The following is a 13,261-nucleotide window of genomic DNA, read 5'->3' as shown; positions in this document are numbered from 1 at the left end:
GGTGGTTGTGACCTGCAGGGCAAGGCTCGAGCCGGTGGTCCTGTGCGGAGGAGGCAGGGGGGAGGTCGGCGTGGAGGTGACCTCTGGGACCCTCGCTCCTGGCAAAGGTCTTGGAGCACAGGATTTACTGCTTTGTTTTCAGCAAACGTCAGTGAAATTAATGAGAATGCTAAAATCTCCTCCGCTGGAAGTTTAGGAAGGGAAAACGGAAGTTTGGATGCGATAGGGAGCCTTGCTGCGCCACGGCCCAACTTTCCTTGGGAATGTCCTGGCCTTTTCCCTGGGGCTCCAGCGGTAATTTTTGCTTTTTGAGGATGTTACAGAAAAAAAAAAAAAGAACACCCCCCCCCAAAAAAAAAAAAAAGAACAACAACAAAAAACCAACAAAACCCAAACCAACGACAACAAAACCATTTTACAGGAAGGTATTTTAAATGTCAGGGGAAGGGGTGTGCTGTGTGTGTGAGAAATCCCAGGGCAAGCCATTGCAGTTCTTCCAGTTTATTAGGAGTTTGTAGAGGTGAGGGACGTCTTTGTGACATCTTCTCCAGCATGGTTGCGCTTTTAGTTTTGAGCGGGGTTGGAGCGTGGGGACGGGTTTTGGCACTTTCCCCTGTACTTTATGCGCACATTAGTGTGTCTTTGCCTGGAAGAAAGGTTAAAAATGCCTTCAGGTGCCTGATACACAGCAGAGTCTGGCTCAGGGGATGAAGAAAGGAAGGAAAATACTGCCTAAGTCATCATTTAAGCATTGCACACTGTTGTAGGAAAGCTCACATGTTTTTGACAGGGAGTTCAGGGTTACCATGGACATAGGTTAATTAATTCCAATAAGCTCAAGAGCTGGCACTTCCTACCACCTCCTGGCAGAATAATTCACCTTTTTGCTGTAAGGACAGATGTTAGGCACCTCTGATGCCTGCCTGGCTGCGGATGATAAAGGTTACGACTTTGTGTGGGGGGGTTTTTGCAGACAAATGCCTGTCATTGTGTCTTGCTTGGGCTTAGGCCTGCTCCCAGCTTCCCTTGCTGACTGCTTCTGCATCAAAGGTGAGGAAAATATTAAAAAGGAATCTGCAAAAAATTGCTGTTATTATTTTTGCCCAGTAGCGGACCTTATTACTCTGTTTTTTTTTCTGTTTTCGTGCAGAATCATTATGTTGTCCTATTGGGAGAGATCCACCCGTTTCTCAGGTGCATAGCGAAATGCTGTTAAAGTGATTTTCAAGCTTTTTGCAATTTGGAAAGAAACGCTGCAGCCAGTGGACTGACCACAGGCGACGGGTGAGGCACTGGTGCACAGAGGCCTGCCAGCTGCTCTCGCTGTAGATATCCCCGGGCTCCTTGCAGCCCTCCAGCTGCTGTCAGGCCGGTTGCATGCACCGAACGGCTGTTGGTCCTAACCCCACAGCTTCTTTGCTTGGGATCTTCACAGGGCAGCTGCAGAGCCTGGTGCCTAGAGCCAGAGGGGCAGCTCATTTCCAGCGGCAGCTGCTGGGAGCTTGTACAAAGAGGAGTTTGAAGGAGAGGGGACTGTTAATTTTTAAAGCAGGAGCACCAGCACCAGCTGCTCCCCCGTCCCTTCCCTCTGTGGATACACCGCTAGTTCAGCTGTTCTCATTTTCTCACCCCACACTTTCCCTCCCTTGATCCCCGAGGTCTCCATCCCCTTCGAAGCCAGGCTCAGCACCAGGAGGATACAGTGTCCTCAACGCCGCTTTGCTCCCTGTGTGCCGGGCTTCGAAGCCTTCCTTGCTCTCGTTCCCCCGCTCCTGGTTCCCGGCCAAAGCCCTAACGATGTTGTGTCTGACGAACCTCCCACCCCCATCTGCTGCACAGCGCAGCCGGCAGCTGGTGCTGGGCTGCTGGCTTCCAGCACGGTCATTACCGCCGCGCCAGGTCATTAACTGTGGCGCCTTCGTTCAGGGGATCCTGCTCAGCACCTCTCTGCCCGATTGCTGCTTCTTTGGCTCTTCAGTGTAAAAGAGCAGGGAAGGAGCAGGGTATGGGGCTGGAGCTCGGGTTAGTGAAGGAAAGAGGGGCTAGCCAGACCAACAAGTCTCATCCAGGCTCTTTTCTTCGGTGGTCTGGACTCTGCTCCTTGTTACTGTAGAGCTAGCTGGGAGGACATGCTCCTAAAAGCAGAATTTGGCTCCACAGCTCCACTCATCCAGGGACAGAAAAGCTGGAATTTGAGCTCCTGTTAAAGGCATGTCTGCGGGTGGCAAATGAGTGTGTGATCATGGCCCCAAAACCCTGCCTCCAGCAGGGAAAGTCAAGGGTGAAGCTCCCTTAGCCCCAGAGACTGGGGCACCGGGTCACAGACAAGACTCAGTCTTCCCAACAGGGATTTTCCAACACCTAGTAGCATCGAGTTGGAGGTAGTTCCTTCACTCGTCTGACATGGAGCACTTACAATGTATAAATACACTCCGAATTACATGGGGCCCGAGCCAGATGAAACAAAGTAAGTCCTGCCAGACGCTTCACTTGCTGTTGGACCTGGTCTTCTGCTGTCAGTGCAATCTAGCACCAGCACAGATTAAATAAAGGCTTCTTAAAAATAACCAGAGCAAATTGTAACCTTTCATATGCGGAGAAGACAGAAAGCAGAGCTCAGCTGTAAACTGCTGGTGGGAAAAAACAGAGTTTTTCCTCAGCCACCACATGTCTGAGCTCAGCCGAAAAAGTATTTTCCTGCCTGCACGCTAGATCTGGGCAGACTTCGGGGGTTTTGCCATTTGTCTGAGCTCCTGGACACCCGCCAGCGCCGCCGAAGCCATTGCTGCTGCAGGTGTGGGGAGATTTTGGCCGTTTGGTCCCCGTGTGTGGGCAGATGGGGCTGCAGCGCGTGTGCTGTGAGGATCACCCCACGGCCCTCTAACGCAGCCAGAGCCCGCATGATCAGAGCAGCGGGAGCAGCATCTCCGCGGGAGGCCAGATGTGTGCCAGATGTGCTGGGCTGACTGCCCACGCCCCAGCCAGCTGCGTGCTAGCAGCTTGCTTTCTAGGAAATCCCAGGCACATGTGGTACCCTCATCTGTGGGGTTCTTGGACTTTGCAGGGGGTCCGTCCCGATACTCACAGGTTCTGACTGCACAGCAAGCACTCGTTGCTGTATAGGACATCATCCGTGCCACAGATGGGGTCAAACATTTTTGTACAACCTTTCCTTAAGTCGTAGTTGCCACAATCTGCCTGGAGACGGAAAAAGATAATGCTGAAATTATTAAACATGCTTTCAGCTTACCAAAAGAGCTTTGCATTCACAGGGTTGTGCATGATTTGTGTATCTTGGTTACCCATTCCAGCTTGCTCAGCACTCTGCTGTGAACTCTCAGAAACACTGGGACCATGTCACCATTCCTTGGCCAGCTGAACTTCACCTGGCACTCCCAAGGGAATGACAATACTGAGCAAGTAAAGCTCCATGGGCAGTGTTTGACCAGGTTCCCCCCAGTTTTTATTACCCTTGGCCACAGGGATGCCTGCCGTCACATTACAAGCTGTAGAGAAACGGGAGCTGTGATCTTCTTGGAAGGTAACAGCAACGTTCAGCTCTTCATTAAGTTTTCCTCCACGGAGTGTGGGGGAAGTGCAGTGGGAAACCAACACCATCACTGGGATTTTGCTGTGGCACAGCAGGTAGAAGGAGTTTCCCAGGCACCAGCACGTGCTGCCAACCCAGCAGCTCACATTACTTCATTGCATTTAGCAAGTGTGGCTCCCCGGTACACGGGGCAGTGCTCTCTCCCCTCAGCTGGGTGTACCCTCGTGCTACACAGAAATGGGAGCCTTCACCTCTGTTCCTTGGTCAGCAGCGCCGTCTGGCTCAGCATCTCCTAGAGAAAATGTGGAGAGAGAGAGAAGACACCTCAGCACCCTTCTTCAGGCAGGCTGGCGTCTTTCACAAAAGATGTTTCAGCCTGAGGAGCGTTCATCTTCACTTTGTGCTTTCAAAGGCCCACCAAATAAATACCTCCCATCATCTCCTGTTTTGCTGCTGGGTCCCTGCTGCATCTGCCTCTTTCCCCTGGCAGAAAGAGCACGATGGTGCAACTCCCTGTCAAGGCCAGATGCATGTCTAACAACTTTCCGTGGTGTTTGTTCCAGCTGCCAGGGAGCAAAGGTGGCTGTTGTTATCTCTTATAACTTGTTCGTGGGTAGCTGAGAAACCCCTGCTGGTGCTGGCATGCTCCTGGAGTAAATCCAGGGGGATTTTTCTGGTGCCAGTGGTACCACAAGGCAGCAGAACAAAAGTTGCTGAAGTACTCTACCAGAAGGAGAAGTAAGTAGACCCTGAGGTCTCACACCAAAGCTGGTGGGAGCGAGCTGTGACTGTGGTGGGCTTCTCCATGGAAATACTGGCCCTGGGCTGGGATGACATGGGTGGAACATGTTGGGGGGGGTGTTTTCAGCCTGATCTTTTCTGGCAAAAAGCAATACAGAGAAGGTTGTCTGTAGATCCAGCAGTCACTTACTTAGAGGATTTAGGCGACATCTACATTACCAGCCAGTGCGGCCCAATAGCACTGGGGCTGCAGTGAGACCGTTTGCTGCTGAGGACCTGATGTCTGCGCTGTTTGGTGTTTCAGGGGTTTTACTTTGGACTAGCACCTAGTCCCAGGAGCTGGGTCTCACTATGTGCTTAGCTCATCTAAAAGGAAGCCATATTTTATGCTCAGACCGCTCTGCAATGGCAACTGCGGCACAGTAAATAGGATGACGGGGGACTTGCTTCAGAAGCATTGGGAATGAACCCTCTAATGCAGAAATCCCTGGTGAGCGGGACCTGAAGAGCAGCAACAGCTCGTGTTCTCATCCCTCTGCACCATATGGGAGTTTGAAAACACAGTTGGCTTAAATGTTGACTTTGGGAACGAGATCTGCATTTTCCCTTCTATAGATCTGTTTCCTGTCGTCTTGGCTTTGCTTTTTTTAAAACCAGAACAGCACCTATTCCCTCTAAAAGAACGGCACTTTCCTAGAAACCACCAGCTCCCAGACACATTCCGGTCCTGAAGGAAAAGTGTCAGCCCAGCAGGTCTGTTCGTTTTGGGAGCCAGGCACCCTTTTAGAGCCTTTCCATCAGTCTTGCTCGCAGACCGCCGGTTCGGTGCCCGTTGGCCATTGCAGCAAGCCCCGGGGAGCGCTCCCATTCCCTGCCCAGGGCTGGAGCAAGGTCCCAGCAGCAGCTGGCCTGTTCCCAGCCCTGCCTCCCCATGTGGCAGATGTGGAGGTTTTAGCAAGGAGAGGAAACGGCTCCGAAGCAAAACGTTGTACTCACCTTGGTAGAAGCAGAGTGCCAGGAAGAGGAGCAGGAAAACACCGATTGCCTTCATGGTCAAGGTGATACTTGACTGGAGACAGCAAAGGGGAAACAGGACACGTCTCCAGCTCCCTGAGATCCCACCTCCAGCAGCCCATGCCTGGACCTTTATAACTTTCCCCATCTCTGGCACCACCCTCCGTGGCCAGCTCCACCCCGGAGTCTTGCGGCGACGTTTGACACACAGGGACAAGGCCAGGTGGCAAATGGCGCACCGGTGCGCACAGGGCTGAAAGCCTCAGCACTCGCCATGGAGGTCCCCATCCTTATCGCTGGTGGGGCTGGTGGCAGACAGCCTCGGGTCCGCACTGCAAAACGGGGAAAAAGTGATTTTGGACAAGAGGCAGGATGTAGAAACGGGCAGGTTGGCAAGGGGAATGCATCGGTGAGCTCGATCCCATCAGCAGGAGTAGAGCAGATTTGATTAATGACCCTGCCACTGCCACTCGTGGGGCTCTGGGGTGCCACAGTTCCCCTTCCCACCCGGACAGATGGAGGCAGCAGCAGGAACCGCTGCCGGAGGGCAGAGAGCCTGGATGTGCCTTGGGCTCACTGTGGCTGCACGCTGAGTGCTGTTATTTCGCCTGCACGTCTCCCCGATGGCAGGCAGGCAGCCGAAATGAGCTCGTTGGGTCAGACGCTGCCCATCTCCCTGCCTGCATGTTGGAGTAAGCCCTGGGGATTTCCTACATTTACTCCGCCAATAGTGCACTGTGGAGAGCGGATCAGTCCCCTGGGTATTAGAAGGATTAATTAATGTTTCTAAAGCACTTTGATATCTCAGCCATAAATCACTGGAGAAGTGCAAAGCAAATTATTACTAATGGGGGCTTATGACTCAAAGACAGATTTTTAATTAGCTGAACAGAAAAAGTCAATGCCAAGAGCAATTCAAGGAGCTGTTTGTGAGACAGAAATCTCAGCTCACGTTGGCAGCTGCTCCACTGTCCAGGGGAGACCCCGTCCAAACGTGGCTCTGGAGGATGCTTTCCCCTGCCAGAAATGTCCCTTGGGAGTCTGTTTATGTGGGGTTGGAGACTTTCCCTGCTTTCACCTGGGCTTCCCACTGCTCTCCCTGGGGCAACCAGCAACACGAGACTCTTAACAGCCTCTCTCATTTCATTAACTCAGAGCGTAAAGCTGGCTTTAGGTATGACCTCCTGAGCCAGCTGTGAGCAGCTGGGCTGGGTGCTTGTGGTCTCTGTGAGCAAGCAGGAGCCCTTTAGTGTGCCCAGGACAAAGATCCCCATGGCAGCATCACCCTCTGAGGAGCAAGAGAGGGAGGAATCGGTCATTTTTAACAACAGAAGGAGGTTCATCTTGGTCCAGCACTGACCCCATCGCTCCTCCAACACACCTGGCAGGTGAATAAAGCAGATGGTGCCACGAGGTGCTTTGGTCTCGCTTCCCAAAGCTGGAAGAGGACTTAGCCAAGGCGTTTATGGTTATACGCCAGGCCAACTGGGGATAAGATTTTTCTTTTCAATCTGTAACACATGTAAATAGAGCAGTGCTGAAAAGAGTTTCTCTGATTACCCTTGTTTGGGATGTGCCCACTCATGGTAAAACATATTTGCACATTTTCTAGTTTAGAGAGCCTCACTCTAGCCAGGAAATGTGATAGTTTTGATTGTCCAGAAACAGAAACGTCTTACCTCAGATTCCTTGGAAACATCCAGGCACATCTCCAAACTTGAGTTTGGTGGGTAAATCCTCAGTGTTTACGAAAGCTGCTCCGCAGATGGGAACTGTTGGCTCCTGGGACTTTTCAAGTGTGTATAATGCTGTGGTTTTCGTCTTTCCTTCCTCTGCAAGTCAGGGGCAACGAAGCAGAGACCATCTGCTGACCTCCCCCTGCCTCCTGGACACTTCTCTCCTCATCCGCCTCTTTTAGGCTCCTGTTTGGTTTGCAGTGACTTAATTTCACGTCTGTGCCACCTCCAAGAGCTGTACGAGATCAAGCACTTTAACACCGAAACAGGTTGAAGGAACTCCAGATTACACAACACAACCAACTGAACTTTATTATTCCCCAGCAAATTGAGCCAAACCAACCAATTTAGGGGCAGTTGCCTCTGCCAAAAGAACAGCACGGGCTGCTAGCACTGCTGCAGCCAAACAGCAGCACGTGAGGGCTTTAATTCTCTGTTAGCAGTTGCCCTCCCTTCCCAAACGCCTCTCCTGGCACCTGTGTGTCGGTGAGATGCCTTCGAGATGTGGGATTTCACATTTTGTGGGATTTCACCTCTCTCCTGATTGACATATTCTACATCCCTCAGGAAACAGAAACGCTCGGGGCTTTTTTTTTTTTTTTTTGAGTGGGGAGGAATGAAAAAGAGCTGTGAACCGCCACTGTGCTGGGTGCTCCTGGGAGAGGGAGCAGGGAGATGTCTTCAGCAGTGTGGGCTTTCTCGTGATGTGCCACCTTGTCAGAGCAGCCTGTTCCTCCCAACACAGCAGCCGGAGGAGCAGAGAAACATGAGTCAGGCGGCTCCCCCCGCCTGCTGTGCGACTCGCCGAGCTCGGCGCCCGTCGTGGGGAGATGGCGAGGACCTGCAGGCTCCGAAGCTAATGCAGAGCCCCGTTCATGGTGCGGAGTGAAATGCCCGGCCGTGACAGGCTGGAGAAGCACTTGTTGCACCAGGGCTGGAATGTGCTTTTTTTTTTTTTTTTTTTTTTTTAAGGTTTGATATACTGAGAAAAACCACCAGCGCCCCGGGGAAATTGCAACAGAGTCACCAGTCAAAAGCATTCAGAGATCACAAACCAGGCCCAGATGATCATGAATCACAGCTTAGAAGCCACAAATGGTTCTTAAGCCCCTTCAGAATAATGGCATTTACCAACAGGCTCCTTTGAGGTGGTTCACATCTTCCAGCCCTCTTCTGAAGCCGAGCGGCACTGGGCTGAAGGAGCAGAGCTGCTCTGCAGTGCCGGGCCTGGGTGCTGGGTGCTAAACGGGCGATATGGCACACTTGTACTGGTGGTGCTGGAGCTGCTTGGGGGCTCATCTGCTGGGGACAGTGGCCAAGGAGCGGCCCCGCAGTCCCATCCCAACCCCTGCCACCAAGCAGTGGCTGCACAGCCCAGACCCCGCACCATGGCCCTGTGCTGGTGGCATCCCAGGGCTTTGGTTGCTCAGGGGAGGTCGTGGTGGCCTTCCTTCAGAGGCATGGAGGCAAAACGTCCTTTGGGGACCTGCAGAAGGATCCTCAGTCCTCGCTGTGTTAACAGGGCAGGCAGGAGGCTTGCTGCTGCCCTGCAATGGCAGCGCTTGGGGTGGGAGAAGTGGAGGTTGGAGAAAGGCAAATGGGAAGCCCAGGAGTGTTACAAGAGATGCTTCCCAAGATTATCAAAGCTCTCTTGGGTCCAAATTCCTAAAGCTGTGCTATCTGCTTGCTTTGCCAGGCCCAGAGCTTGCAGGTTTACCCAGGACCTTGCCTATGGTATCTGAGATGGCTTTGAAAGCAGTCTGTGCAGACAGGGCAGATGAACAGGCCTCGTGGAGTGGCAAGCCCACGTAGGGGAGGAGGAAATCTGTGTGTGTCCTTGGTGCCCGTGGGGAGGCCTGGAGGTCACCTGGAGGAAGGGCAATGATGCAGCTGGATCCACTTGGGCACTGGAGGCAAAGCAAATCATTTTGCATCAGGAAGGTGAGGGCTGGCCGCTGTGCAGGGATCAGCTGTTCTTGTATCCAGGAGCTGCAGCTGAAACACAGATTTCCCACAGAAATAAACACAAGCAAACACATAATTTGGCCACTGTTTAATCCATAGTGATTCTGTCTTGGATTCTTTGTCATTAATGCTGTCAAAACTATTTTGTTGCTCTGGGTGCATGGCAGATACTGAGCACTCTGACAGTTTAGGAAAAGGAAATGTCTGACTAGCTGGTGTGAAAATATCACTTATTTTCTCCAGCTGTAGGAGACTCTTTGGAGCCCAGGACAGTATATCAATTTGTTTTCTCCTTTTTCCTGGAATGAAATGTTGTCCCTGGGGCCTTTGGTTTCAGGGGAGGAGGCTGAGCATAGCCACAGGCGAGAATTAACAAATGATCATTCCTACTTTTACCAAAGCTTCTGTTTGTTACCCTTCAACAAGGGCAGCGCGGCCACGATAACGACCTTTGGAAATCTGCAGGCATCGGCGGCTTCGCCTGAGGATGGGTATTGCTGACAACAGTGTCTGAAAACAAAAGCATCGCATAAATCATAGCTTGGGTTGTTCAGAAGAGGCTGTGCCTGAATGCCAATCAAACGCTTCCTGAGGAGGATGAATGTGCTGGGGACAGGCGACGTGTTTGCACAGATTACTGGCTGAAATTGGCTGGGCTGCAGCTGCACGACTCCCTGGCGTGGTGGCAAGCTCCCAGCCCAGCTTCTGGCCCATTTGCCTGTCCTGTCCCACCGCTGCAGGGACACCAAGCCAAGAAATCTGCTGCGGCTTTCTGGGTGAGGGCATGTGGCTGGTGGGAATACCTCTGGTCACGGCAGTGGTCTCAGGGCACTGGCCCTTGCAGAACTTGTCCCTGCAGGGACTGTCTGCCCTGCAGCAATCCCACGTGAGGGGCAGTGCAGGGGCTGGGGCTCCCAGCAGGGTTTTCTCTCCCCCTTGCTTCTCCTCAGCCCTGTATGGGGTCTCCACGGGACATGGGAGCATGTGGGGTTGGTTGCCCAGAAGCTACAACACCGAGCTCTGCTCTTTTTGCTTTCACTGTCATTATTGGAGAAAAAAACATCATTTTCCCACTCCTACAGCAAATGCCTAAATCAAAGAATTCCTTTATAAAATTGCTTCTTTATTAAACCCTTTCTGCCTCCCACCTCCAGTGCCCCTGTGGCTGCCAGGGCGATCCAGGGCAGAGCGATTAAGTGCTGCGGTCAATAATTGGATGAACACGGTTTTCAATCTCCTCAGCAAGGGACTCCATTTTTCTCCAAAATAAAGCAGCCTCCCTGCCCACTCCTTCTTCCTCGCAGCTGAAGGATACGCAAGGATTTGGCATACCCCTTCCTCTCAGGGTCACGGACTCCTGGAGGATGATCTGGTCTAATCTGACCTTCATAGCACAGCCCAGCTCTGCCCCTGCTCCCAAGGTCCACGTGTGCCTCATCCGGGGCTGGACCTTGCCTATAAGCAAGTGAAGAATTGATCAGGGCACTGGGAGAAGACGGAGCTGCATTGAAAAAGGATGGGAGGTGACGGAGACAAGTTGCAGGAAGGCTCATCCCAACTGTGTGCAATGAAAAAAATCCACCACGAGGGTGGACAAGTACTGCTGGGAGGCCAAAGAGTGCAGTCCCCATCCTTGGAGAGGTTCCTGACCTGGCTGAGCAAGCCAATGCTTTCCACGAAAGCTCTCAAAAGCCAGCAGACGAGCAACATCCTGTCCCCTCTGTGGTCCTTAACTAACCCAATGTCCCCAAGACCGGGAGCTTTTTTTAGGCTGCTCTCCGTGGAGGCCTGAAATGCAGAATATTTTCACATTTCTTACATTCCTTCTTAATTTCTTGAAAACATATGTCAAAGTTTCTGTCAGGTTTTTGTACTACTTTCCATTGCTTTGGAATGCAGTAGATAAACAAACAATCAAACAAAAATTGCGAATAACTTCCATTGCAGCCCCAGCAACATTTGGCATTTGTAGCTAATCCCATGGGTTACGCTGGCAGAGCTAACCACTATTGATATGTGGCTTGCTCCCCGGCCCATGGCCCCGGAAAGCACTGTTATGTTTCTGATTTCAGTGAAATATGTAGCTAGAAGTGGCCGAAGCTCTTAGGTCTATCTCACTGCACTGTTTCAGACAATTAGAGGAGATGAGGCTTTTCCAGCAGAAACCTCTCCGCCTCTTAGCAATGTGGGAAAAACTGGCTATGAAAAAGAGATAAAAATAGAAAGATGCAGAAAGGAAGGGAAAAGTAATGAAAACTATGAAATGAGGCTTTCATTTCTGACAACATTTCTTCTTCCCATTAGCCACAGAGAAAATTTAAAATGAATTTTTCTTTTTTTTTTTTTTTTTCCCCCCCAGGCTGATAGAAATGAGATTTTGGGAGGAAAAAGAAAAAGTAGCGGATGTGGGTTAGAGCTGGTGACAGTGTTTCTATTGCTGGACTCTGATCCTGAACATGTCAAAAAAGAGAGAGAAAATCTTGGTCGAGGTTGGAAATGCTGCTTCTGTTTCCAGAGATGGCTTTTGCTTGAAACCTCGCTGCCATGCAGCACTGTGAGGCTCATGGCATGTTCTTTCAAAAGTTCATTTATAAATTTGGATTACATTCATGATGAGCTCTTCCCCTGCCAGCATCTACTGTTAACTCTGGTTGCTGTAGTTGCAATAAAGTTGCATTTATCATCCTGTTGACTGTTCCTATCTGCTCTCTGGTGGGGGTAAGCAATGCTCCTGGACCCTCCTGTGTGTCAGTGTGCCACACACCTCCCGAGTGAAAGCTCCCCAGAGCTAACAAATGTTGGTTGAACACCACTGCCAAAATTCAGCTACCTGCTGTTGACCCTTGGGTTGGGCTGAGGTTAGACAAGGCCCGATTAACACTTGCTCCGCTTCTTAATGACCACTTAAGCTCAAAGACAGAAGCTGAAAGTTGAAGGCAGCTGAATTAAGGTGCTCTGGGCCTTAGCTGATGGCTTCTGCTTATTGTCCCTCCAGAAGCGTGCTTTGGTTTGAATACCACGAGCCGCTGTCCTGGCCAGCAGCAGGAGGAAGTGGCTATGAGGCTTTGGGGAAAAGACACCAGGGTCTGAGAGCATCAGTGCCGGCAGCCCTGCCATGAAAAGAGCGCTGTGGCTCGGTGTGCTTTCAGCTTTGGTCAATGGCCTTGATTAAAGAAGGATTTTGTCTTTGATTTAGGCAGCCTTTGAACATAGTGGCTAAACATTTCCTTTCAATCAAGGGTTTCCCTTTGATTTCTCCAAGTAGTCAGCTCCCCGTGTCCCTCGGTGAGCTTTGCACTTGAATTGCTTCCCTAATAAATGTGATATTATTTTGATGCCTGGTACGTTGTTAGCCTGGTTGTGAGAGCACGGTGCGTTGCAGTGAAAGCACTGTCTTCAGCCCATCAGGGATGTGAGGAGCGGTCCGTTTGCTCTGGTAATGGAGATTAAATAAGCCACTGCTGAACCTCCTTTCCCAAGCAGCTTTTAACTTTTTTTTTTCTTTTCCCCCCCTCTACACAAGGAAGTGTCTGCCAAAGTCCATGGCTGCTGCCTGCAGTACGCTTTTCCTTCTTATCCTCATTCAACCCTGCCAGGATCCTCTTTTCTTCATTTCTTCCTCTTTTCTGAGCTTCTGGAGGCCCCTGGCTCATAACTTCACACCTCCCTTAGCAAGAAACCTGGCTTTCCTGTGAAAAGCCAGCTGAGGTTCCCATGCTATGCTGTATTTTCCATAGGAAACACTCAGAGATGCTACAGAAGAAGAAACCCAAGCTGAAGGCAGCCCCACAGGTGCTTGGGGCAGCTCTCCTCCAGCACTGATCTGCTCGCTGGGAGCAGCTGGTGATGGACACGCCAGAGGCAGCCGCTGATGCTGGTGCCATTTCTTCATTTTGTGCCTGCCTGACATCTGTGTCCTTTCACCAGACTGGGCACTCTGTTGGGCAGGGGCAGCCTTTCTCACCAGACCCAGGCTCTACAGTTTCTTTGATCCTGTAACTTCAGCTTCCAGCCTTACGGAGCCCTGGGACGTTTATGGACACAGAACAAAGATGCACAAATGATAATTGAAGCCTCTACACAAATGCTCAGCGCTGGTCAGGAGTGTAAGTCACAAGCAATTATCATGATGCCCGGCTTTGCATTTACAATGCTATATTGTTATAATTTAGAAGCAATATTGTGAGACTTAGAAAGTCAGAATTGGTCTGGAGAGGTAAAATCCTGGAGGAAGCCTCTGGGTCCTTCAGAAGAC

General features: G+C 51.1%; 1 protein-coding gene across 1 annotated transcript; it reads right to left on the bottom strand.

The window, feature by feature from the left end:
• Positions 1-329: 329 nt before the first annotated feature.
• LOC308177436 (pancreatic secretory trypsin inhibitor-like) lies at positions 330-5,845 on the bottom strand. The gene is made up of 4 exons (XM_080554716.1): positions 5,288-5,845; positions 3,802-3,842; positions 3,086-3,198; positions 330-646 (listed from the first exon to the last, which is right to left on the bottom strand). The coding sequence occupies exons 1-4, from the start codon at positions 5,451-5,453 to the stop codon at positions 565-567; spliced, it is 402 nt and encodes a 133-aa protein (XP_080410842.1). The 5' UTR covers positions 5,454-5,845; the 3' UTR covers positions 330-564.
• Between the last annotated feature and the right edge of the window lie 7,416 nt (positions 5,846-13,261).

Source organism: Anser brachyrhynchus (genome assembly GCF_964034855.1).
Source record: "Anser brachyrhynchus genome assembly, chromosome: 14".
NCBI classification, from domain to species: domain Eukaryota; kingdom Metazoa; phylum Chordata; class Aves; order Anseriformes; family Anatidae; genus Anser; species Anser brachyrhynchus.
Note: the sequence above shows the minus strand (reverse complement) of the source record. Positions and strands in the feature narration are given on the sequence as shown.